The sequence below is a fragment of the Coenobita brevimanus genome, chromosome 97 (genome assembly GCF_032717465.1).
Source record: "Coenobita brevimanus isolate Jiangsu-jjx chromosome 97, ASM3271746v2, whole genome shotgun sequence".
In the NCBI taxonomy this organism is placed as follows: domain Eukaryota; kingdom Metazoa; phylum Arthropoda; class Malacostraca; order Decapoda; family Coenobitidae; genus Coenobita; species Coenobita brevimanus.
The window spans coordinates 8,439,226-8,466,275 of record NC_137050.1 but is presented as its reverse complement, the minus strand read 5'-3'; the positions used below and the strand labels follow the sequence as shown (position 1 = coordinate 8,466,275).

Here is a 27,050-nt window from a genome sequence, read left to right as displayed (position 1 = left end):
GTGGAATAACTGAAACAAAATGGAGAGGAGAAAGTGTGAGAGAATGGGAGTATGGATGGGGTATATGTGCAGGAGTAGATGAGAATGAGAGGGCAAAGGAAGGAGTGTGTATAGTTGTGAGTAAAAGATGGAAGAAGAGCATAAGACAGTATGGATCAGTTGGGTCAAGGATTGTGTGGGTAAAGTTGAAAGTTGGAATACAAATGTGGGCGATTGTGTGTGTGTATGCGCCAACGCAAGATCGTGCTAGAAGAGTGAGAGAAGAGTTCTGGACAAATGTGGAAGTGTGCATGGAAAAGTTTGGAAGGAATGAGAGAGTGTTTTTGATCGGTGATATGAATGGTAAAGTTGGTAATGTGAAGGTGGATGGAATAGTTGGTGAGTGGGGTGTGCCTGCTGAGATAGATGAGAATGGGAGTGCGTTAGTGGACATCTGTGCTGGGAGGGGGTTGGTAATAGCCAATACCCTCTTCAGGCATAAAATGATCCACAGGTATACATGGCGAGTGATGAGAAGGGTGGGTGGTGAACTGAATGAAAGGAAGGCAATGATTGATTATGTGTGTGTGGATGAAAGGATGCGAAGATGTATATTGGATGCAAGAGTTTATAGAGGTTGGGGGAGTGGCCTTTCTGACCACTACTTGGTGGTGGCCAGAATTAGGATGCAAGTAAGATGGAGGAATAGAAGAAGGAAAGACAAGAGGAAGGAGTAGTTGCAAGGAGAGTGGAAAGGTTACAAGAGGATGAGAAAAAGGCAGAGTATAAGAGAGAAGTGGAGGAACGATTGGGCAAATATGAATTGGAGCAGATGGGAGACGTGGAAGGTGTGTGTAAGATATTTACAGAAGAAATATGTGCAGCATGTGATGTGGTGTGTGGAAGGAAGAGAAGACGGAGGGGGTGCAAGGAACAGCGTGGTGGACTGAAGAGGTGAAACAGGCTGTGGCACAAAAGAAGAAAGCATACAATGAATGGATGAGAAATAGGGGCGTGGAAGAAGTTGAGAGGCAGAAGAGAGAGTTATATGTGGAAAGGAAGAGAGAGGTGAAAAGATTAGTAAGAGAGAGTAAGAAGAGAGTGGATGAGGAATTTGGAAGGAATTTGAGTGTAAAGTGGAGGGACTGTAAGAAAATGTTCTGGAGAGAAGTGAAAAGAGTAAGACAGGGTGGAAGTGAAGTTAGCAGGGGAGTGAAAGATAAACATGGTAGATTACTAGTGGAGAAGGGAGAAAAAGTGAGCAGATGGAGAGAACACTTTAAGGAATTGTTGAACGTAGAGGATGGAAGTAATGCGAGTATAAGTGGCTGGGGAATGGCTGGGAGAAGGAGGGAGGTGAGAAGACAGGTAGAAATCAGTAGGATAGAGGTTGTGGAAGCAATGAAGAAAGTTAAATCGGGAAAGCCCCAGGAATTGATGGAGTGTGTGGTGAGATGCTGAAGCATGGGGAGAGATAGTAGTAGAATGGATGTGGAAGATGTGCAGATTGGCCTGGGAGGAAGGTAGAGTCCCGGAGGATTGGAAGTCAGGTATAATTATTCCCTTGTACAAAGGAAAAGGGGAAAAAGAAGTGTGTGGTAATCATAGGGGCATTTGTCTTCTTAGTATAATAGGAAAAGTGTATGGTAGGATACTTATAGACAGAGTTAGAGAAAGAACAGAGAAATTAGTTGGAGAAGAACAGGGAGGCTTTAGGAAGGGAAGAGGTTGTGTAGATCAGATATTCATTCTTAGATCTTTAGTGGAAAAGTTTCTAGAGAAGGGAAAGAAGTTGTATGCGGCTTTCATGGATTTGGAGAAAGCATATGACAGGGTGGATAGACAAGGATTGTGGAAAGTGTTCAGAATATATGGAGTAGATGGGAAGTTGTTGAATGCTGTGAAGAGTATGTATGATGGTGCTAAGGCTGCAGTGCGTGTGGATGGTGAACTAAGTGAATTTTTCTCTTTGAAAGTTGGTTTGAAACAGGGATGTGTCATGTCTCCATGGTTGTTCAATCTGTACATGGATGGGGTAATAAAAGAGGTACAAGGTAGGGTAGTGGATGTTGGAGTGGCCCTGGTGAGAGAGGATAGTGTTTGGAAACTCCCTGTACTGTTGTTTGCAGATGATACTGTGTTGTTGAGTGAAGATGAAGGGGAGCTGCAAGGCTTGGTGGATGAGTTTGAGAGAGTGTGTAAGAAACGGAACCTAAAGGTGAATGTAGGGAAGAGTAAAGTGATGGTCTTTGAGAGAGGTGAAGTCAGTGAATGTATAGCGAGGTTGGATGGTGAGGAATTGGAAAATGTGAGTACGTTTAAGTATTTGGGTAGTGTGATGAGTAAGGATGGAGGTTTGGAGGGTGAAGTGCTTGAAAGGGTACAGCAGGGAAGAAAGGTTGCTGGTTCCTTGAAAGCAGTGATAAGAAACAGGGAAGTGAGCATGGAAGTAAAAAAGTTACTACATGACAGTATTGTGATACCAACTCTAACGTACGGAAGTGAAGCGTTGTTGGAAGGACACAAGTCAAGAGTGAGAGCAGTGGAAATGAGTTATTTAAGAGGAGCTTGTGGAGTCACGTGGAGAGACAGGCTGACGAATGAGGATATAAAGGAGCGTTGTGGTGTTGATGTGGATGTGATAGGAAGCGTTGTGAGGAACACACTGAGGTGGTTTGGCCATGTGGAGAGGATGGAGGGTGAAAGACTGACGAAGAGAGTGTATGTGAGTGAGGTGGAGGGTGGAAGAGGGAGGGGGAGACCGAGGATGAGATGGAGGGATGGGGTGGAGAGGTATATGAGAGAGGGGGGTGTGAGTTGGGAGCAGGGTAGTGAAATGGCGGGGGACAGGGCGACTTGGAGGCGATTTGTTTGTGGCCACCCCAAACGGGATTGAGGCGTCTGGCAATAGATAGATAGATAGCATAATTTTTTCATTGCCCTAGCATAATTTCGTTGTTTGGATATGGCAACACTGCTCTCTGCCCCGCATTCTTCAGTCCACGCCTGACTGCCTTAAGTGGCTGTTGTGGTTGTAACCACACTATGATATGAGCCTCTTGCCTCCCACTTGCTTTCCACATGGCCCCAGGACGTAAGCCAGCCTCACCAAAGGCTAATAATACAATTAGTAAGAACTCCAAAGTGGCAAAACGATCAAGTTATGACCTTAGCAGAGAAAATTGTGTTACTGGACAAGCTAAGAAATGACCGTGCGAGTGTTTGCTATCACCAGTTAATGCATATTTTTATTTTGTACTGTTTTGTTAATAAATGTTTAGATAATTGTGTATTACAGTACGGTGTTTACGTTTTTCCTTCATAATGGAGTATGTGCTTTCAATCTTGTAAGAAGGTATTTCGGGATGAGTATGGAGGTTTCGGGACAATTCGCAGTCACAACAAACACAAAACAATTCGCCTTCATTTATGAAGATAGCTATGGGTGACGCTAGAATATAATTCAAAGGCGACTACAGCGAGGAAGAAACAAGTTAATTATTGACTAAAGGTGCAACTAATAAATAATATCCAGAACCTACGCTACTGAACATAGACTTTGCTGGATCCCCCTGAAATATAGTTATTAAAGTATTGATTAATTAATAATAAGTATATTGATGAAAGTATTGATTAGTATATTTATAGAATGGCGGGGAATCGTCCAGGGTGCGAATTGTTCTGAAGGGAAATCGTCCATGTTTTGACGGGGAATTGTCTGACGGCGAATTGTCTCTCAATCAGTATGGACATGGACTGTGTGATGGGCAGCATGGTGGACACAAGTACAAGTTTTCAATTGTTAATAGAGTATTCGCGGAATTGACTTTTCGCGGGGGTTACAAGAACGTAACTACCGCGAAATATGCGGGATTACTGTACGTTTAAGTACTTGGGTAGTGTGATGAGTAAGGATGGAGGTTTGGAGGGTGAAGTGCTTGAAAGGGTACAGCAGGGAAGAAAGGTTGCTGGTTCTTTGAAAGCAGTGATAAGAAACAGGGAAGTGAGCATGGAAGTGAAAAAGTTACTACATGACAGTATTGTGATACCAACTCAAACGTACGGAAGTGAAGCTTGGACGTAGTTGGAAGGACACAAGTCAAGAGTGAGAGCAGTGGAAATGAGTTATTTAAGAGGAGCCTGTGGAGTCACATGGAGAGACAGGCTGACGAATGAGGATATAAAGGAGTGTTGTGGTGTGGATGTGGATGTGATAGGAAGCGGTATGAGGAACACACTGAGGTGGTTTGGCCATGTGGAGAGGGTGGAGGGTGAAAGACTGACAAAGAGAGTGTATGTGAGTGAGGTGGAGGGGGAAAGAGGGAGGGGGAGGCGGAGGATGAGATGGAGGGATGGAGTGGAGAGTTATATGAGAGAGGGGTGTGTGAGTTGGGAGCAGGGCAGTGAAATGGCGGGGGACAGGGCGACTTGGAGGCGATTTGTTTGTGGCCACCCCAAACAGGATTGAGGCGTCTGGCAATAGATAGATAGATAGACATTCTCTACACATCCCCTACATGACTCCAGGTAAGACTGGGAAGACACTTACCACGTGGAATATGTGATGCACAGTACAGTGATGCAATTGGCACTGCTGCTAGGTGTGGGTGGCATGTTTCCACATGAGATTATCGTTCTTGGCCATCTCAAAAATCATGTAAGTGATTTTTGCAAGTGTTAACCTGAAAATGAGTAATGGCATCCATCAGTCATTCAATTGAATGATCACATAACCATCGCATACCAGGGCATGACTATACTGTATAGGTGCATCTCATGTTGTTGTGAATTATTCTTTCCTCCAGAGTTACTTCTTACTGGCAACAATGAAAAACACATTTTATGAGGTGTTTGTCAATTCTTGAGGTAGGTAGAAGTGCCAACCATCCACCTGCTATATTTAGCCCTGCCCTCAGCTAACTCAACACATAGTGACAATCCACATTTTTCCTGTAACTCAGGAAACATGTTTACTACTCCGAGTGGTTCCATTTAGTCTATCTATATCTATCTATTGCCAGACGCCTTAATCCCGTAAGGGGTGGCCACAAAGAAATCATCTCCATGTCGCCCTGTCTCCTACCATTTCATTGCCCTGCTCACAGCTGACACACCCCCTCCCTCATATACCTCGCCACTCCATCCCTCCATCTCATCCTTGGCGTCCCCCTCCCTCTCCCCCCCCCCTCCACCTCACTCACATACACTCTTCTCATCAGTCTCTCACTCTCCATCCTCTCCACACGTTCAAACCACCTCAGTGTGTTTCTCCTAATGCTTCCTATCACATCCACATCAACACCACACTGCTCCTTCACGTCCTCATTTGTCTGTCACTCCATGTGACTCCATGTGCTCCTCTCAAATAACTCGTTTCCACTGCTCTCACTCTTGACTTCTGTCCCTCCAACAAGGTCCAAGCTTCACTTCCATACATTAGAGTTGGTATCACAATACTGTCATGTAGTAGCTTTCACATCCATGCTCACTTCCCTGTTTCTTATCACCAATAAATGGTGGATGTGGTTCAAAAGGGTTAGAGTCCAAGGATTGTTTAGGTTTATTGCTCGCATAATGTCACTCTGGGGCATGTGCCAGTTTTCTTTTGTCTTAAATGTCTGGACTAAATAGAATACTCTTGGGCCCCTTTGCTCTTTGACTTCTGGAGCAACAAAGGATTAGATGATGAGTTGATAAAGCAGTCAGTTACTTAGTTAAAAATGGGCTCTTCCACTGATGTTTGCTGTTTTGATCATCATATTTTTGCTATACAGTATCTTGGAACCTATTGTTCAATTCACTTATTATTTTTTTTTAAGAGATGAATAATGCTGGCTTCCAACCTTTGATTTATTTATTACCATCATTATTGTAACCTAGTTTCCCATATGGAGACATAAATCATGAAAATAGGCCACAGATATAATCTTCCCCTTCCCTCTTCTATTGTAAGAGGTGCTAGACTGTTGACAGCATAATGTGTTTGGCAGTGGGGTTGCTACATCCTTACGCCACTGCAATGAAACATCTATAACACTGGGAATATGAGGGTCATATTTCTTCTCCTTATCATCAAGCATAGCTGTTGATGCTGTTCACCCTTTGATTCCTTTTTGGTTTGGTTTGTCCAAAGGTCTGTGTCTGAATTAATGTACTGAACTGGTGTATCACTGGTTTTGGCATCCTGTCAGAGACAGAACTGATAGTGATTCCATCCATCCATCATCCAATCCTACATTTCCCCATGAGGAGTGTAGGAGCCCAGGGCAAGGTAAAGTGTAAAATGGGAGATTATGATAATTGCCTAGGCTGCCAGTACGTGAAGCCATTAATTTGGGCACTGATGTGTAGCCTAATGAAATATTATTTTATGTAAATGTATCACAGGTTCAGCAATCTTATGATGTTCTCAGAATAGTCATTTTGAAAGAAACTGCATTTCATTTTGCCACATGAAAATGACAAGCCAAATTGTTTCCTGTGCACCAGGAAACCATTTACTATGCTGGGTGGTAACCATATAACCAAATTTTGGCTCCTGGTGGTTTAGTGGGTAATTATTGCGCTCCAGTCAGATTGAGCCGGTGAAGGTTTATATCCAAGGGATGGTTGGGGTTGATTGCTCATGTAATGCCACTCAGGGATGAGTGAGGCTGGTCACTCTCATCTTAAATGTCGGGACCAACTGCCTAGCCCCGGGCTCCTACGCTCCTCATGGGGCAATGTAGGATTGGATGATGATGATGAATTATATCTATATACAGGATACTTAACTCATGAACATGACTGACTTTTCCAGGTAGGTGATGTGTTTTTCTTGTCCAGGGCAATAATAAGTTTTAAGCTTGAGAAAAATTATATTTTGATTCATTCAGAAAATGTAATAGGGTATGAGATACAGAGTATATCAGATCATTTACCACTTCATAGTTTTAAGCAAAAAGCATGTATTAATATATCAGTACAGTATACAGCTTGCAATATGCCTATTTGCTTATTAATTACAATTAATTCAGAATAACCCCATTTTTTTTCTTGCATGTATGTAACCGTATCTTAATATAGTACTTACTTTGGACAATGTAGACTAATAGTGCCAACACCAAGTCACTTAATGATACAATTCTATCACAAGAAGCTGTACAGTACAGTACTTATAGCATTTACAGTTATTTATGTTGGTGATGTGTTTGAATCGATAAAGCACTGGAGATACTGTGTGATGAGGAGCAAGGAACTATCCATGTGTACCAGATATTATTTGTATCATGAATAACATTTCAAATCCTGATTGGTGAAGTTGGATCACAGTTAGGGTAAATTTTAACCCCTTGAATCTGATGATATATATTAAACTGTTTCCATACTACAGTACTTTCAAATGGTTTTACTCAGTTTAGGAAAGATCTCATGTACTGAAGGGTTACTGATGATTAAATCTAACTCCTGCAACCCAAAATCATACCTAGACAGAAAAAAATTATCTGAAAATAGCGGGAATAAACTAGAAGATACATCATTGGAATGAAGTGGTTAAAGAGGGTTATGATCCCCCCACCCCCCCCAAGATGTCATATTTTGAGTATCTTTTATTACAGTCACATGCAGTGGTATCATGGTAGGCTGATAGTGTGGGTCACCTGTAGTGCTTTGTAGGAATGATCAGCTTTACAGTAAGTTAGATATTGTACTGTGTGAAAGTATGGTAGTCAGTCATAGATATTTTGTACCCAACCTTGTTTGGGTAACTGCAAAGCACAAACGAGTGACTTGGTATATAGTGATGGTGGGCAGTAGTGATTGTAATAGTCTTGGTGAGAGTTCAGTGTTGTGTTGTACTAATAGTGGCATGTTGTTTCTTCCCCCCCCCCCAACTCCTGCCCAACGCTCTTCTTAATGCCCCCTAGGATCCTGAACACTCTGAGGTAATGCCATTTAACCATAGACCTCCTTATATTGTTTCTGTGGTACTGGCTAAGAGAGAGGAGAGGAGAGGGAGAGGGAGACTTTCCTGTTTGCACAGTGTTGCACTCAATAGCTTTTTTATTCGTTTAGAAATATATGTCAGAAGAGCATGAGCTTTGAATAAAGCTTGAAACTTCACGTGTGCTGGTTTGAAGTGGCTTTGTAGTGCCTTTTAGTGGAGTTTAGTACAATGTATGGAGAACTGTTCATGTAATCTTTTCTCTACTGTTATGCATGTTTTTTATCAATCTTTGATTTAGCTTTCTTTTGTTTCTCTTGGTGACTTGCGTGAGTGCATGTGGGTTATCTGACTTTCTTGTTAATTATAACATGAAATGGCTTGCATCTTCCTTCAGGCTTAGTAGTAACCTGGTGCCAGTGGACCCAGTTATTTTGGGTAAAGGAAGAATTTGTCCATTAAAGAACAGTTGGGCTTTTAATGTTGCTTTATTGATTTAGTGTTGTAGTGGTTTATATGAGCTACCATATCTAGGAACAAATAGCTTACTTTTCACTAAGTATCTTATGCCATTTGTTATTTTGTATTAAATGGATGATGCATCTGTAACATAAATATGATTAATTATTTCTGTGATACTGCTCTGGATATGAATATGATACAAGACAATTTCACTTAGTGGTTTTTAGGGTCCTGTACTGCATGACCTGGTCCCTTTGTGCTGTGTTGTGACAACCCTTCCAATTATTGTGTTGGATTCCATAACAAATATAGAAGTATTTAAACAAGCAGTGACTAATGAAGATATTTAAACTTCAAATACTCTGAATTTGGTAGTATGGAAAAATGCTGATGGATGAGCAAATAGTACCTAAGGCTGCTAATGGAGAAAGCAGGAGAGAAGGACAACAATCATGTTTGTGCTTTAATGAAAATGGGAAGAACATGTGATAAAGCAAACAGTAAGGGATTAGAGAAGGTGTTGCATATATGTGGTGTGGATGGAAAACTGCTGAATACTGTAAGAGTTGTTTTCTGTACTGTAGTGATACTGAATCATGTGCAAGGGTAAATAGATATTTTGAGTTAATGATTCAGTGTCAGCGTTGGAATGAGATTAGGGTGTGTGATGACCCCGTGGTTGTTCACTATCAGTTTACATGGATGGGATTTTTTTAGAGGTTAAGTTGTGGCACCGATGGACTGGGTGGTTATGGTGCCTAATGATGCAAAGGTCCCATAACTCCTTCCCTGTCCCCTACAAGGAGGAGGATGAATTTCGGAAGAAGGCAGCATGAGCTTGCAGTTGACCAAGTTCACATTCAGATGAGCCTGGGGTGGCAGCAACAGGGATCAAATCAGTGAGTTATGGAAATGAGGATGGTGCTGATGAATGGTTAGGTTTGAAATTTCTCAAATCTGATGGATGGAGATGATGCTGTGCTCGTGTTTAATAGTGAGTGAGATCTTTGCAATAGATTCATAATTTTGTGAAGTGTCAGTGAGTAGCAGTGAGTGAAAGTAAATGTAGGTAAGATTAATGTGATGGATGGTTGAGAGAGAAGGTTACCTAATGTGGTGTGTTGGTGAATGGACAGACTTAAATTGGTGAAGAATTTAAATATCTTGATGCAGTGATGGGGGGGGAAAAAAAAAAAATGTAGAGGAACTGCAGATATAGTGGCTCAAAGGCTGGTGTCATGAAGGCTTTGATACAGAGACTGCAGAAGGAATGCATGAAGGTGTGGTAATAATTTCAGCTATGTGATTTCATTTGTGTAAGGAGATTTTATCTGCACTTAGGTTGAAATTTACATTGCAGCTTTGAATTAAGAGCTTTTATGAGGTGTGTCTGTTACGAGAATACTGTAGGTTAGGCAAGTTCCAAGCCATAATTTCAGCTATGTGATTGCATTTGTGTAAGGAGATTTTATCTGCACTTAGGTTGAAATTTACATTGCAGCTTCGAATTATGAGCTTTTATGAGGTGTGTCTGGTACGAGAATACTGTAGGTTAGGCAAGTTCCAATCCAGAGGTGTGTGCTGTGAGTGTAAGATTTGTGTCCCATAACATCCCAGGTATGTGTTTGTTGTGGACTTTGTATCCTTATGTGGTTACATAGGGTATACCCTTAATGGCTGATGGTGTTAACAGGGTACATTAAGTTATGGGTGTAAGAGTTGGTATGGAATGCGCTTGAAAAGTCAGGAGTAAGAGCACTGGAAATGGGACTGTTAAAGAATGCATTTGGGTGGCATATGTTGGATAAGATAATGAATTCTGAAGTTCTGGAAAGATATGGAGTTAGGAATTTTTTTGATCACAGAATACGAGAGTGCATACTTTATGATAGAGAGAATATGTGATGTGGGGGATGAAAGGGATATATGTGAGTGTTTGCATTTAACAGTGTGAGGTGATAGTGAAGACTAAGAAAAATTAATGGATATGGTAAATGAATGTGAAAGAAAGTTGAGAAAGCAAAAGACTAGAAAAAATTGCAATGGGTGGATAAAATATGTCTAAAGATGCTCATGTGAAGTAGTACATCAACCTTTTTATCAAAGCATTTTACTGAAATGGTGTCTGCCACATCTATTATGGGTGGATAAACTATGTCTAAAGATGCACATGTATTACACCAACCATTTTATCAAAGCATTTTATTGAAATGGTGTCTACCACATGTTATGAATTAATAATAACAGTAACAGCAATAATAATGTTATTATGGTCTTTTTTTCAAAAGCACCAATTCTTCCTTTTTAGGAATTCACTAGTGCTTGGCACACGTTTACACATTTACAATCACAAGAATTGTGACATCACTCGTATACAGTACAGGTTTCATCTGTAGAAGTACAGAAAGAAAACCCTAAAGTCATGAGTCGTAACACCTCTCTCCAGATGAGAGCATCTTGAAAAGAGCAAGCTTTGAGTTTCGTCTTCAAAAAATTCAGTAGAAGTTAATTACTTTGGGGCAATGCAGAAAAAAAATCAGTCGGAGTGAACATCTCCGGGCTCGACAAGGTGCTAAGAATCATCTTTGCCTGTATGATGTGGCTGAGCATATTGAAAACTTGAATGATTGAGTGAATGATGTTGCCCATGTCGCCAGGTTGTTTGTTTTTCATTTGACTTTATGCTTTATTTCCCCCCTTTTTTTTTTTTTTTTTTTTTTTTTTTTTTTCCCTCTAGCCACTTTATTAGTGGGAAATGGGTTTTGATGGTAATAGAGTATAGGAAATATAGAAAATATAGAAAAAAAAATATAGAAATATAGAAAAAAAAATCAGTCGGAGTGAACATCTCCGGGCTCGACAAGGTGCTAAGAATCGTCTTTGCCTGTATGATGCGGCTGAGCATATTGAAAACTTGAATGATTGAGTGAATGATGTTGCCCATGTCGCCAGGTTGTTTGTTTTTCATTTGACTTTATGCTTTATTCCCCCCCCCCCCCCCCCTTTTTTTTTTTTTTTTTTTTTTTTTTTTTTTTTTTTTAAGCCACTTTATTAGTGGGAAATGGGTTTTGATGGTAATAGAGTATAGGAAATATTGTTTGAGCTTTGAATGCCTTATAGTGCTTTGGTCTTTTGCTAAATTCTTTATTATCATCAACCTAATCCTGTTGGCAGAACTTCAGCAAACCTGTTGAATCTCTCTTTGAGACATAAATCAGAGGGAAGGGAATTTCCCACTCCCTCTTCTGTCCTGTGTTAGAGAACTTAACAAGGTTGCTTTTACTGCAGGCAGTGGGGCTGTGGGTTTACCTTATCTCTATTCATGGACAGAGAAGGAGGTGCAGTCCCCCCACTCCCCCTCCCGTGTTCTCTGTATAAGTACCTTCAGTGATATTTGGAAAATATGTGCAATATATTTTCTTTTTCATCCCGTGGAATCATCATAACCCAGTATCCCACAGTCAGATGGACTAGTGACATATAGAGCACAGTTCAATGCTCTCACAGAGATTCATTAGAAGGAAACTTTAAGCACAATCTCTCCTCAGCACCTGCTGTGCCATACAGAGTATGGTGATGCTTACAACACAGGTGCCTGGCAGTGGGGTCATCAGATCCTTGTGACAGTACAGAGAGGAAGAAAGCTACCAGATTCCCTCTTGTCGTGTATAGTTACTGACAGGGAAAGGGAATACAGAGTATGATTAGCATTCCATCTTCCTAGTCCATACAGATCTTCACAATACAGTATACTGCTTGACAGTATCCATCAAAATTAGTATTTAATGTGAACAGTGGATGGTACTTTACAATTTTTGTTCAGTAAGTTGACGTAATTGTATTACAGGGTACATATTGCAGCTTAGCTGCATTTACATCAGAGTTTGAGGGTGGTAGATCATACACTGTACATTATTCCCACCTAGAATCACGTAGTTGGATATAGCTAGTGGTACATTAGTGTAACTTTCAAAATCTTATACTAATTTTGTTTGCAATTTAATAATCTCTGGTAAATTAAAAAAAGTAAAATTTTTAACACTTTGAATAAATATGATCTCCAGTATTATCATGTTTGCATTACACTTCTAGGCCCTGAACCTCAGTAGATGTTGTAATTTAGGTAGTGACCATTTTGGTGTGGTGCTTTAATAACTTAAGTAAGATTGTCTGGTGACATGAGCAGAACTGGATAATTGTCATTGTAGTGAAGAGGTTAGGGGAGATTGTGTCAAACCTTTTCACCACAATGTCTGGTGGTGGCAGAGATAAGTATAAAGATATACCCTCATACTGAAGGGTTTACTTTTGAACTGAAGGTGATGTATGGGGACCTATAGAGGAACAGTGGATTTTTCCTGTACACCACACTTCCTGCACTCACCCACCACCTATTTTGCTGCACCTCTAATACACCTGTTGTGGATGTAATCTTACTTGCAACATAGGACATTTTCTTTATGGCTTGCAGGTTGATTAATTAGAATGACTAGGATTATGTAGGACTGAAAGGTTTAATAATGTATATTTCGTGAATCAGTCCCACCTGTTATTTTCACATAAAGCCTTAATCAGGGCTGGCTAAATGTGTAATTTTAAGTTATTTGGCTTGTTAATGGCCAACAGGACCAGCTTGATATGATTCTTATTGGCCTGCCAGAAATTAAATGTATGTTCCTGTAAACGTGTATATGCTACAGCAACAGCTGTATGATATTTTGAGGTTTCTGATTCAGGTGGTTAAATCTGCAACTGCAAGTTCAGGTTTACTGATTTAAATTTTGATTCTCAGACACAACTCCATCTTTGCCTTCTAATGACATAATATGACTTGACAGGCAAAATATCAGCCAGAAATAAAATTCAGTATTATGCATTGGACACTATATTTGTGTACTACTTGTAGTCACACACACAGATGGAATGTACACAGAAAATTCAAAATTTTGATAATGATCCCTTCATTCAGTTATTATTGTATTCCTTGAAGAATTTCTCTCACCCGCGGCAGTAAAAATGTGAATGTCAGCATTGAAAAGAGAAATCAGTAGTATGGTCTTAAAATAGTGATTGCCAATTGGGCTTCCTTTCTAGCCTTTCATGTCACTCACTAGGGTTTTTTATTGTCAGTGGCAACTGGCCTGACTGTTTAGCCAGCCTTGACCTTGACTGAGAGAACACCAGTGCACTGTTTAAGATGATAAATTTGTTCTGTGAATAGTAGTTTTCATCTTTTTTATGTCCAGAAAGTTTATAATGATTTTTCTGTTTTAATTTATATGTAGAATTATTTAGTGCATGAGCAAATTAAGCTATGGGATTAGCACTCTCCTCACACATAATTTGTTCTTGAATTTTTCCTAAAAAATTGAAACACCATAGTATTTATTATGAGGTTAATCTTTATGATTACAGGATTAAAATGACCTGGACATTATTTAAATATATATTTTTTTCACTGTGCATAATTTTACAAGTATGTTGTAGATAAGTTGATTATTTACCAGTTTTCTCTGTTGAATAATTCCTTATATGATTCTGACTTAGTTCCATGCTAACTTTTAGGATCAGTATTATTATTACTAATCTGAAGTAATTTAATAATAAATTATATGGGTAGTACCATAAAATAGGCATATGACAACTGAGAGAAACTGTATTTAAGAAGAGTATTAATAAATGTTCACTTTTGCTTACATTCTTTCTTCAGATTGTGCCCAACCTGGTGAGGATCCTGAAGAATCTCATCATGGCTGGGTATTCACCTGAACATGATGTTCAGGGTGTCTCAGATCCCTTCCTCCAGGCAAGTTACTGAGCTGCTGTGATTAATAATTCTGTAATGCAGTTGTAATGCAGTACAGTGTGTCATATTCTAGTATATGTTAAGTTGAATGACCTCTGCCTAAGCATCATGTCATCATCCTGACATTATACAGTGATCTCTTCATTTAAATATGATCATAATTTTTTTTTTTTTTTTTTTATACGAGTTTTGGAGAGTATGTAAGGAATGGAATCTAAAGGTGAATATAGGCAAGAGCAGAGTTGTGGTCTTTGAGAGAAGTAAAGTCACTAAATGCATAGCGAGGCTGGATATTGAGGAAATGTAAAATGTGAGTGCATTTAACCCCAAAAGTACTAAGCTTGAAGATCGACGTTATTTCACAATGTTTTAAATGGACGAGGAACGTCGATTGTGTATCTTCCACAAAAAACTGGTGACAACTTGCTTGACCTGGGTGTGGCGTAGATGGCTTCTGACCAATCAGAACTAAGTGTTGGACATGTGGGAGGGGGGACCAAGACCCATAGCCAGGCAGTGGGGGGTGTACCCCCACCTCCCTCTCACCGCATCCCTGTACCCCACTACATTGTTACAGTCCTATCTTCCTCCATTCTTACCACCACGACCACCCCTCCTATGCCCTCCTCATGCATCCTCCCCCCCTCAGATGTGGATCCCCTCCCATATCCCCCTGCCAGTCATCTGGGGGGAGGATATTCCCCCACTACCATCCCTCCACATCCCTGTACTCCACTTGGGGCGTTCCTTTGTGTCTGGTGGTGGTCTCCTCCCATCCCTCAATCCCTGTACACTATCTCCTGGCCTAAACACCCTCCACCCCCACCCCCCCCCACCCCCTAGCATGGAGTATCTATCCCCCCCCCCTGCTGGCCTAAAATATTGTGCATAATTTTTACACTCTATGGCGTGTGTTTTAAATCATTACCTGTACTTTATTCGTGTCTTTGCATTGAGATACGCACGCCACAATTACTTTATGTTTGATTTTTTTTTGGGGGGAGGGAAGAAAATCCTGTTACCTGCCCACTTTACCTGCCTATGGATATAATTGTGTACCTGTCAAAGATTGTAACGTATTTTCTTCATTCTTATGTATTTCTTTGTACATTTTATATGTCTGAACTTATGATATCACTCCTTATTACTTGTTTATAGTTTCAGCTCTACCTGGGGGAAAAGTAAGTAAAAATAATTTAGGCAATTTTACTGTTAAAAATAATTATATTTATTTATATTGTGCCCCTTTTTAAGACATACATGAATACCTATCTTTATTCGAAACCTATTCGAGAAAGACATTTTATTTTCCCGAGCTAGATTTGACAGCTCGGAGGGGAGGGGAGGGGAGAGGAGATGAGGGGAGGGGAGGGAAGGAGAGGGAGGAGATAGGAGGTATGGGGATAGGAGAGGGGGGGACAGTAATTTTTACTATTTATCACTTTGGGAGGGGGGGGGTTGTGATAATTTTATTTTTTTTCCAGGAGCTTTACAATGGTCTGTAACATCTATACACACCAAAAAATGTTGATTTTTGTACGTTTTTCTTAGAAGAAAATGGGTTCCAGCGGCGTATTTTCTTTCTCACCCGGGCCGTGACGGGTAACTATTATCAACTTTGACGGGCCATAGCTTGGTAACTGTTGGGTCTAGGAGGATGGGGTTTGCGTTTCCAGGTGTGTAAATTCAAGCTCTATAAATCGGGCATAAAACTTTTAACCTTTGAGAAAGTCGAAAAATAGGCCTGTTTTTGCATCCTGTGGGGGTAGTCGAGGCTGGAGAACTGCGAACCAGAGGGGTTCAGTACTTGGGTATTATAGTGAGTAAGGATTGAAGTTTGGAGGATGAAGTGTTTGAAAGGGTACAGCTGGGAAGAAAGGTTGCTGGTTCATGGGAAGCAGTTATAAGAAATAGGGAAGTGAACATGGAAGTAAAATAAGTGGCTACATGACAGTATTGTGATCCCCCTTCTAATGTATGGGAACAAAGCTTGGACATTGTTAGAAGAATGCTAGTCAAGAGTGGGATCAGTGGACATGAGTTATTTGAGAGGAGCATCTGGAGTTACATGGAGAGACAGATTAATGGGTGAGGAAGTGAAGGAGCAATGTGGTGTGGATGTGGATGTGATAGAAAGCGCTAAGAGAAATACATTGAGGTGATTTGGCCATGTGGAGAAGATTTAGAGTGAGGTACTAACTAGGAAGATGTATGTGCATGAGGTGGAGGGGGAGAGAGGTAGGGGGGACTGAGGATGAGATGGATGAATGGAGTTGAGAGGTATATGAGAGAGGGGGTGTAAATTGTGCGGAAGGCAGCAGAATGACAGTGGACAGGGTGACATGAAGATGATTTGTTTGTGGTCACCCCTTATGAGATTGAGGCATCAGGCAATAGATAGAGTTTTTTAATATGTATTTTTTAATAACATTAAAAAATTAGATATTTTTCTTTTCAGTATATGAATTCTCATAATAATGCAAAAGCTTCAAAAGACTTCCTACTGAAGGTGGCATCATATTGGACAAAAATTACTGTCTTATTGACCTGTTGGCCAAAATAACCAACAGGCAACAAGATTTTCCTTTTGATGGGAATGGGAAAAAATTTGGCATGGGGTTTGCAATTGCTATTAGCAAAAATGACCAACAGACAGCAAGATTTCACTTGTGATAAGAAATGGAAAACAAGTTTGGCATGGGGTTTGCCATTGTGATTAGTCAGTCTCGGGCCCCTTATTGTTTGTCATGGTGCATGAACCTCTCTCACATGACCTCAAAATGGACTCCCATGGGAAGTATTGTATGCTGATGATTTGGTGTTGATTGCAGAAAATGAAAGGGAGGTGGAGGAAAGATTTAGGAAATGGAGAGACGGAATGGGGCATAGTTGTTTGAGAGTAAATGCGGATAAAACAAAAGTGATGTTATCTAGGGTTGGCGGTGGTAATGTCAAAGCAGAGGAAGTGTGACCATGTGCAGTTTGCCACAAGGGTGTGGGAAGTAACTCCATCTTTGCATTGTGTTTGAAAAGTGGGTGTATAAGAGATGTAGTGATATTATGACCTAGACTGTGAGATAATGCTGATGTCTTGTATCGGTGACTCTGATGTCTTTGTATCGATGCACTAGGAAGAACATGCAAAGATTGTCAGGTGTGAAAAGATTGATCTAGCTGGTGAGTCTCTTGAGTGTGTGGAAGAGTTTGGTTGTTTGTGAAACATGTTATGTGCTGAAAGTGGTGGTGGAGTATGGAGTGGTTGGAGGAAGTTCAGGGAGCCATTGCCTCTCATGACATTTAGAGGGCTTTCCCTCCATGCAAAGGAATCTTTGTCTGCGGGATGTGTTAGGAGTTTAATGCTGTATAGTAGTGCCTGGACAGTAAAGGAAGAGGATATTTCTAGGCACAGAGGTACAGAAATGTCGGTGATTCGATGGATGTATTATGCATCCTTGCATGTGAGGCCTAGGTGGCTAGGATTACAATGAAAGAGCTGAGAGGAAGGGTGGAACTGGAGTGGATTGGTATTTTAATGAGAAGGATAGATTGTGATGGTTTGGGTACATTGAAAGGATGGAGGATGGCAGTTGGGTGCGGAAGGTGAGAAGTGTAACTGTTGGGGATAGAGTTGTGAGAGGCAGGCCGAAAGGGTCATAGAGTGTGACCTCAGCGATAAGGGATTGAATAGGGAGGCTGCTGGAGATTGAACATTGTGGAGATCCACCATTAGGTGACCAGGGTTAATGCATGCAAGCATGTTGGAGCTTTTATAAACAATGCAGCTTGATGCAGCCAACCTCTTATCAGCCTTCCTGACCAGGAAGTCGTCAATCTGGCTACTATTTCCCCCAGGCTTGTATGTAATCAACCTAATCTTTCTTTTCCTAAAATATGTGTTGCACACGAATAATGCAGAAATGTATGCTTATTAGTGAAATTTATAAAAGTAGACTTATTACAGTTAAGCATTGGTAACTCAAGACTTTTTAAAGTATAATGGACTAAAGTGATGTAAGAGATGAAACTAGTAGATTGAAGGTGTCTGATAATAATAAATGACCAGTGTGGTGGTGTGTAATATAGTGCAGTTACAGTCATTAGATTTGTGACATTGGTAAAAAGTTCTGGATAATGGTCAACCCTTTGAGGAGTGGATACCACTGCAGAGTTGACAACTATTACATTTTGGTAGCAAGGATGAAGTAATTAAGATTTATCCTGAAAGAGCTAAAACTTGAAACTTAATCATCATCATCATCGTCATCTGGACCACCGTTCCCACCGTAGGGTAAGTGAGGAGTAGCAATGTCCAGACAGCCTAAGTTTTCCCAGTTCAGTGGGCCATGCTTCCACTCACCCATCATCCAAGCCCCCAGAATCCTGGCTCTATCTGATTCGCCAAATAACTTTCACCATATTTTGTAGCTTCACATAAATGTTTCCGATAGAGTCAGTCCAAATACAGTACTGTCATGTTAAAAAGAGGTGCCACATCCCTGATCATGCACTTCTCACAACATTCATCCAGCCTGCATGATCTCTTGTCAGTCCCCTATCCCCACCGACTGCCATGCCTCTCTTCCTTACACGCTCATCCACCATATCCCTCCTCCTTCTTGGCCTACCTTGCCTCTCTCCTTCACATTCGCACATATATACCTTTTCACCACTCTGTTGTTACCCATTCTCTCCATTTGACCATACCATCCCAGTGCACTCTCTTCAATTCTGGTTTCAACAGACTTCCTAACTCCCCCCCTTTCACGAATCACATTATTTCATATCCTATCCACTCTCTGTACTCCACACACTGCACATTCCTCAGCAGTCCCATCTCCATTGCCTTCACTCTTGACTTTTCATTTTCATGCCACACCATAGTCTCACATCCATATGTTAAAGTTGGTACTAACACTCCTTCATGTAAGACTGGTGCAGCTGCAACACTGGCTTTCATAACACCAGCTAGTGTACTTTCCTTCCCTGTGTCTTTCTACCTTCCACCTCTTTTGCACATTTTCTTCACTTTTCTATCAGTGTACCCAGACATACTCTTAAGGCACGACGCTCACAGATGTCAGCAAAACTCAGTTTACACTTTCCTACATTTACTCTCAAGGCAGACTTTCACAGACATCAGCAAAATTCTGCACTAGTCTACCAAGTTCTTGTCCAGTATTTGCAAGTAACCCTGCATCATCAGCATACAACAAATTTGAGATATTCCATTCATTACCAATGCCATCTCTCTCTCCATTACTCTTGTTTTTACTTGTCTTATCACCCCATCCATATATACAGTCAAGTCCCCTATAGCGCGTGCTTCTATGGCATGGTTTTCTATGACACGGCAAGGTGCCAGACCCCAAAAAATGAACCACATGCATAAACTATACATATGGGGACCTGGAGCGGTGGCGTCTTCCTCGTGGGTCTACCCCCCAGAGGCTGTCGAAGAGAAGAGGAGGACAGCATGGGGGCCAAACCACCACAAACCCCCCCGGCCCCTCATGGGGCTCGAGTACCTGGGAGTGGCTTCGGTCGCCCGGGCAAGTACCACATCTCCCAACACAACACACACAACAACACTGTTTTTTCTACACCGAGAAATGAATCCCCGGATGTCATTTCTCGATGACTTCTTCTAGTCGGGGACATTGAGAGCAATCCAGGACCCACCAACAAATACATATGTCCAACATGCTCAAAACCTATCATGTCGAGCCGACAGACAAAGGGTTCAGTTCAGTGCAATTCCTGCAAGAACTGGACCCATTACACCTGCACAACACTTGCATCCAGAAAACATTACACAAACACCTGGACCTGCTCCTTATGCTCCTTTCCCCCACCCATCAACCACCCTTCCAATCCTACTCCTACTTCCTTCACACCTCCACAGCCAAACCCACCGACCTTTCCCACACCATCCAGTCCCCCAACTCCTCCCATTCCAACCCATCCTAATCCACCTCAACCCTTACCTCCATCACAACCTCCTCCTACCCCTTCCTCTCCACCCATACCACCTACCCCCCGTGCTGCAGCAGCCAACACCCATCTCACACACAACATAAACATCCTTCAGTTAAACATAGATGGCATAAACACCAAAAAACATGAACTCACACAATTCATCAAAAGACAGAACATACACATTGCCATCTTACAAGAAACAAAACTGCACAGAGCACAGAAAACACCGACATTTCATAACTTCACCACCATTCGACAAGACCGGGCCGACAGCGGAGGCAGTGGACTCATCACCCTGGTACACAAATCTATCAACTTTGCAGATACCAGTGCACACACAAAGTCACTTCTCCCCCCACGTGACACCACAACAGAAATACAATCAATTAAAATACGCACTGGCAACAAATCACACATAACAATCGCTAACACATACATTCCCCCCCAATTGTCCCCCACAGTACCACACAATTACTCTCCACAGATACACCACATCACTAACATACCCAACATCATCCTGGGTGGTGATTTCAACGCCAAGTCGTCGGCCTGGCATGTCAACAACCCTGACACAGACAGGGCTTGTACTACAATTTCAGACAGATCACCTTTTCATACTAAACAGTCTAGACCAACATACCCATATCCCACACCAAGCCCTCTTCTTATCATCATCTCCAGACATCACCTGCTCCCCAAACCTCGCCCCCACTACATCATGGAGAGTGGTCAAAACCCTAGATTCTGATCACCTCCCAATCATCATCACTGCCAAAACCAGAATCACCCCAGCTTGCCACAAACACACATACACTAATTATAAGAGAGCCAACTGGGAGGCTTTTGTAACTGACACAGAACAACATCTCGAAACACTAAACAATGCACCCATCACAATCATCAACACCACTGTGCACACTTTCAATACAATTATACAAAATGCAGACAAAAGACAGATCCCTAGAGGCAACAGAAAGAGAGACAACCCCAACTTCACACCAGAAATTCAAGGCCTCGTCAGACAACGGGACACACTGCGACACTCCCCAACACCCTGTACACAAGACACCGTACAACAAATGCAAGAACTCAACACTCAAATAAACAATAAGATATCAGAACAGCAAACACTAAACTGGAAAAATTACCCCCAAACTCTTGACCACAAAACAAACATCAGCAAACTCTACAAAACACTAAACAGCATCACACTTTCCAACAGCAACACCACACAATCACACGCTGCCATCACAACAACAGACACCATCCCCTCAAACAAACAACAAGCAAACACTCTCATCAATCACTTTTCACAAGTCAGCCATCTAAACCCCCATCCCGAATACCGACGTATCATCTGAAGTAAGAGACGGTTCCCCACAGACCCAGACTACGCACCTTTCACTTACAACCAGACAAAGTACATCATTAACAACCTCAAGCACTCATCTGCTTATGGACAAGGCAACACAAGCAACATTCACCGTAAACACCTAGGACTACAAGGCATACAAGCACTCACCAATATAGCAAACTACAGCTACTCACACAACATAATACCCAACATCTGGAAGCATGGCAATATCATCACTATCCCTAAACCCAACAAAGACCCCACGTTACCCTCCTCACATCGCCCCATCACACTCCTCTGCACCCCCTCTAAAGTCACTGAACGACTGATACTACAACTAGTCACACCTCACGTTCTCCTAGCCCAGTCACAACATGGCTTTAGGGCACTACACTCCACAAACACCCTTCTTACAGACCTTACACAGAGAGTTTTTGATGGCATGAATTCAGGTAGGCCACCACACAGAACAATCCTAGTCACTCTAGACATTAGCAAAGCTTTTGATGCCATCCCCCGCCACAACCTCACAAACAAAATACTCAACACAAACATGCACAATAACACAAAAAGATGGCTGGCAAACTACTTAGCAGGCAGATATGCACACGTAACATTTGCCGTTCAGTCTTCTAACATCAGAAACTTCACAAACGGCGTCCCCCAAGGATCTGTTTTGTCCCCTACACTCTTTAACCTATACATGCATGATGTACCCACACCCCACACACCACAGATACACATAGCTTCCTATGCAGATGATATAACACTTACAAGTACGCACCAAAACACAAACACAGCTGCACACATTATTCAACCTTACCTCGACACACTACACGAATGGTTCATCACAAACAGGCTCAAAATAGCCCCAGCCAAATCTACAGTGACTCATCTCACAAACTAGACAGCAGAACACAGTCGCATCTCACACCTCACCATAAACTACACTCCCCTACCATACACACACACACCCAAAATCCGTGGTGCAACATACAATACATTAATGTCATTTAACCCCTTAACCGCGGGGCGTCAGTTTCGTGATGCTTGGGAGCAAGGGATCATACCGCGGGGCGTCACTTTTGTGATTCTGTGTTATTTTGAATTCACCTGGGCTTTCAAGTGGTAGCTTGTATCATCTCTCAGTACTGCCAATGTCTAACACTAGTCAGCACTCCTAATCTCATCTGTACTTCCATCCATTGTTGACAATTTAGCCATTTCTCCCTGTTCTTGACTCCCCTCCCTACCTTCCCTCCATTACCCTCTCCTCTCGCCTGCTCGGCCGTGCTACGCTAAGTAAATCTTCCCTGGAATTTTCCACTGATTTCATCCATTGAAATAAGCCCTATGCCCTATTCTTATACCAATAATATATACAAGAAAGAAATAAGGTAAGTGAGAGTGCCATACACCTGGAATTGGCTAATTATCACCTGACAACACCTTATTTGCACTCGTTCTCTAATTTTCGCTGTTTATTTCCCCTTGAAACATGCCGTATAATCTGTTCTCGTACTAAAAATATATATAAGGAGGGAAGGGAGAAGCCTGAGTGATATTTACATTCACCTCGAACTGCCTAATTTATAATGTATTGTCTAGATTTCCTGCCAATCATTTCACAGCTATATATTAGCAGATCTCAAGAGGCTGACGATGGCAATAATACATTCTCCCTAGGTAGGCCCCCCCGGCCCCCCACTATCAGTTTACTGTCGTGTTTCAAGGTGTAAGTACGTCGGATTCGCTTCTGCTAACTTCCGCTGCTTTTTAGCCCCATGCAAAGGGCCCTGTGACCTTTACCCCCTACTAAACCTCGTGTGGAAAGAGGTAAAGGGCTGACAATTGATAGAGAGTGACTGCGATCTTTCTGTTGAGTAAAACAGTGCAAGTGGAATTGTAAATAATGTGTAAACAGCAAGTGAAAGCAATGAATGTAAATGTAAGTGAACAGTGGAAAATAGTTTTCTAAGTTACTTCAAGTGACAGTGCATAACACAGGGTAAATAAAATAGAAATGTAAATACTGTAATGTAAATGAAATAGAGAACGTATATAGAAATGTAAATGAGTAATATTATAAGAATACGAGTATATACCCTAGGAGTAATGAAAGTGAAAGTTTCACTGTAGTAGGTATGAATACTATGAGTTATGAAAGTGAAGGTGAAAGTGACATTCACTCTCAATGCTAGTATACAGGACGAGAAAGTGAATGCTATGTATTTTACTGAAACAGAAATTGAATCCCTACAGTGACAATAAACTATTACTGAAGGAAACTTATGGATAAAGACTGTAGATATATATAAATGTTATATAGTAATAGAAATATAAACTGTGAGTGTTTTTTTTGAATGATAAATGACAGAACACCAGCGGCGAACAATCGGAAGTGGGAAGGTCATATGCCCTCGCAATTTTCATTGCTTTCAGTTTTTTTTTTTTTTTTTTTATAGTATGGATTTCAAACTATTTGAGAATCATAGAATAGTGTTTCTAGTGATAATATCAGGCTGTGGTAATCATATTACGGGTTGTCGGGAAGTGTAAAGTGGAGACTTCGTTACCCAACTTCAGAGGTCTCCACAAGTCCTACGGTACTCGACGAAGGCTCAACAAACACCCCAGGAGAAAGCTGAAGGTATGTGCCATAAGCATATGTGATTTTAATATTCTAGGGCTAATAACTGATTTTTGGCAAATATTTTTAGAGAGTCTGTTGGAGCGCGAATATGCCCGCGGGAGCGCAAGAAAAAGCAAAGCAAGCCATTGGTTAAGGGGTTAAACAACACATCACAAACATTAAAAATAAAATAACACCACGACTCGATGCCTTGAGGTCACTTGCCCATACAATATTCGGACACAACAAAGAAACCACCACCACAGTATACAAACAATACATATAGTAATCACTCTAATATCCGGACACCCAATAACCGAACATCCCTACTATCCGGACCTAATCATCCTGGGATCAAAAAAAAAAAAATTCCCGTCAGTAATTTGAACTTGCCGCGCGTGCTGCGGGAGAGCATTGTTTTGGCGCGTCATTCCTCCGATGTCCGATAGAGCGCCGCTGCATCCTCCCCACTTCCCGCCTCTCTCTCACCGCGAGTGTACGCTCCTCGTAATGGCTTCCCACGTGATCGCTTTTGTGGTGGTGCCCTACCTGCTGCAGGGCCTCCTGCTGCTCTCGGGCCTCCTCTTAGTGTGTGTGATGATGGCCCCGCCACCTGAGAAAAGGAAGAAAGTGGTGTTGACTCTGGAAAAGAAGAGGGAGATATTGGAGGAAGTTGATGCGGGTTGGTCTTCTTCCCTCATTCTCCGCGTGTACAACCTGGCCCGGTCGACTTTGTTCGATATCAAACGTTCCCGAGACAAACTCATGCAGTACACGGCTGACTTCTTGTTGAGAAGCAAACGCAACGTGGAAAGGAAGGTTATGTTTACCCCCAAGTTTGCAGAAATCGACCGATCCACGTTGATTTGGTATCGACAGCAACGTGCAGCTGGTGTGATGGTACGTGGAACGGAGCTGAAGGCTGCTGCTGAGAAGTTCGCAAGGCTTCATGACGCCCTAGACTTCAAGGCATCCGAGGGTTGGCTCTTCGCATTCAAGTTGCGACATGGCCTTACCAACTGTAAAGCACATGGCGAAGCATTGGACGCTAACGAGGATGGAGTTGACGAGCTTCGGCACAAGGTGAAAGGCTTGATCGACAGGGAGGGCCTAACTCTCGGTCAAGTCTACAATGCTGACGAAACTGGCCTATTCTATCGCTCGCTGCCAACGAACACTCTAGCTGAGGAGACGGAGAAGCGTGTACCTGGCCGCAAGCTTTCCAAGGAACGGATATCTGCTTTGTGTTGTGTCAGTGCTAACGGCATGCACCAGCTTAAGCCCGTTGTTGTTGGCCGTGCAAAGCAGCCTCGGTGCCTTCGTGGGGTGATGGATGTCCTTCCTGTCGTCTGGTACCATTCTTTGAAAGCATGGTTCACAGCTGTGATTTTCAAAGACTGGTTTCACCGTCACTTCGTCAAGGAGGTCATCCATTACCAGACGAAGACACTGGGAATCCCTCACGACCAGGTAAAGGCTTTCCTTCTACTTGACTATGCACCTGCCCACCCGTGCGACAAGGACTTGGTTGCTGAAAATGGCCGTATTAGGTGCATGTTTCTGCCACCTAATACGACTCCTCTCATTCAACCAATGGACCAAGGAGTGATTGTGGCAACAAAGCGCCTATACCGTCGGAAGTTCCTGGACGAGGTGATGGTTGTTCTCGAGGACGAGGATGAGCGCAGGGAGGGACGGGACACACGAGGCAAGCGGACTTTGGAAAACCTTCGCCGCTACAACATCAAGTCTGCGCTGTACAACTGGGCTAGTGCATGGAAGGAAGTCCCCGGGAAAACTCTTGAAAATGGTTGGTCTCGTCTGCTTCTCAGAACAGATGTGGAGTACGATTTTCTGGGCTTTGACGTGGATGACTTCCATGCACGGCTACGTACGCACGGCGACAATGTTGATGTGGACGATGTTCGTGAGTGGTTGGATGACGACGAGGGCGATCCTGGGTATTAGACGTTGTCTGATATCGAGATCGCGTCTTCGGTTGCTGGTGTCAGTACCGAACTTGAAGATTCCGACGACGAAGGCGATGATGATGCGGACTCCTCTCAGCAGGACACTACTCCAGCCATCCCCAAGCTGAGCGCACTCCAGGAACATCTAGAGTTCGGCCTAGACTACCTGGAACACCCGGACTGCGACAGGGAGATGGGTCCCTTGGGACTCGTGGAGGAAGTGCGTGCTTTCAGGCAGCGCATCATCAATCGTCAGAATCGTCGGTCTTTGCGTCAATCAACCATTGACAGTTTTTTCAGGCCCGTGACCCCCGCTGTGCCCAGCCCTGGCTCCACTCCGTTGCCTTCCCAAGACAGGCCCTCATGCTCCGAGCCACAGCCCAGCACATCAGCCACGGTGGAGTCACCGCTCGACGTGAGTTTGTGGCTTTCTTCAGAGTCCTCTGCAGTGGGTACGCCATCACCACGACCCAGCAATGCACCCCTAGGTCGCCTGCCAGTGATACTCTCGGACTCTGACAGTGAATAAACAGCAAGAACTTCTCCACTAGACCACACGGGAATTTTGAGTGTTGTGCAGTGAGAAAAACGGTGTGTTGTGTTAAGGTTTTTAAGTTGAGAGAAAAGACTCAGTAGAAAAGTAATTTAACGTAAATAGACTTCTTTGTTTTGGCTTTGGAAAATAAAAAAAAATTGGGAAAAGTTAAAGTGCAACACTAAGTTACAATGGAGCATTATTTGGACAAAAGTGAACACTGTGAAGAGAACGGACTTCTGTGTGTTATTGACTAAGTTCAGTGCAAGACTTCAGGAAGAGTGTACTGCAAGTGCTTCAGGAAATTGTTCTTACTGTCAGAGTCTGAAAGGAGGCGGTTATTCATCGAGGTGGCCAGGGACTTGCTGTAAGTAGCCAGAATGTTTCATACTGTACTTTTTTCCATACTATA

The 27,050-nt window shown here is 42.3% G+C and overlaps 1 protein-coding gene across 1 annotated transcript in view; it reads left to right on the top strand.

Annotated features, from left to right (window-relative positions):
- Positions 1-27,050, top strand: part of AP-1gamma (adaptor protein complex 1, gamma subunit) — a 205,882-nt gene that overhangs the window by 59,177 nt on the left and 119,655 nt on the right. Inside the window, exon 7 of the mRNA XM_080283472.1 lies at positions 14,076-14,171. Within this exon, the coding sequence (XP_080139598.1) occupies positions 14,076-14,171 (96 nt within the window). The remainder of the gene's footprint in view (positions 1-14,075; positions 14,172-27,050) is intronic.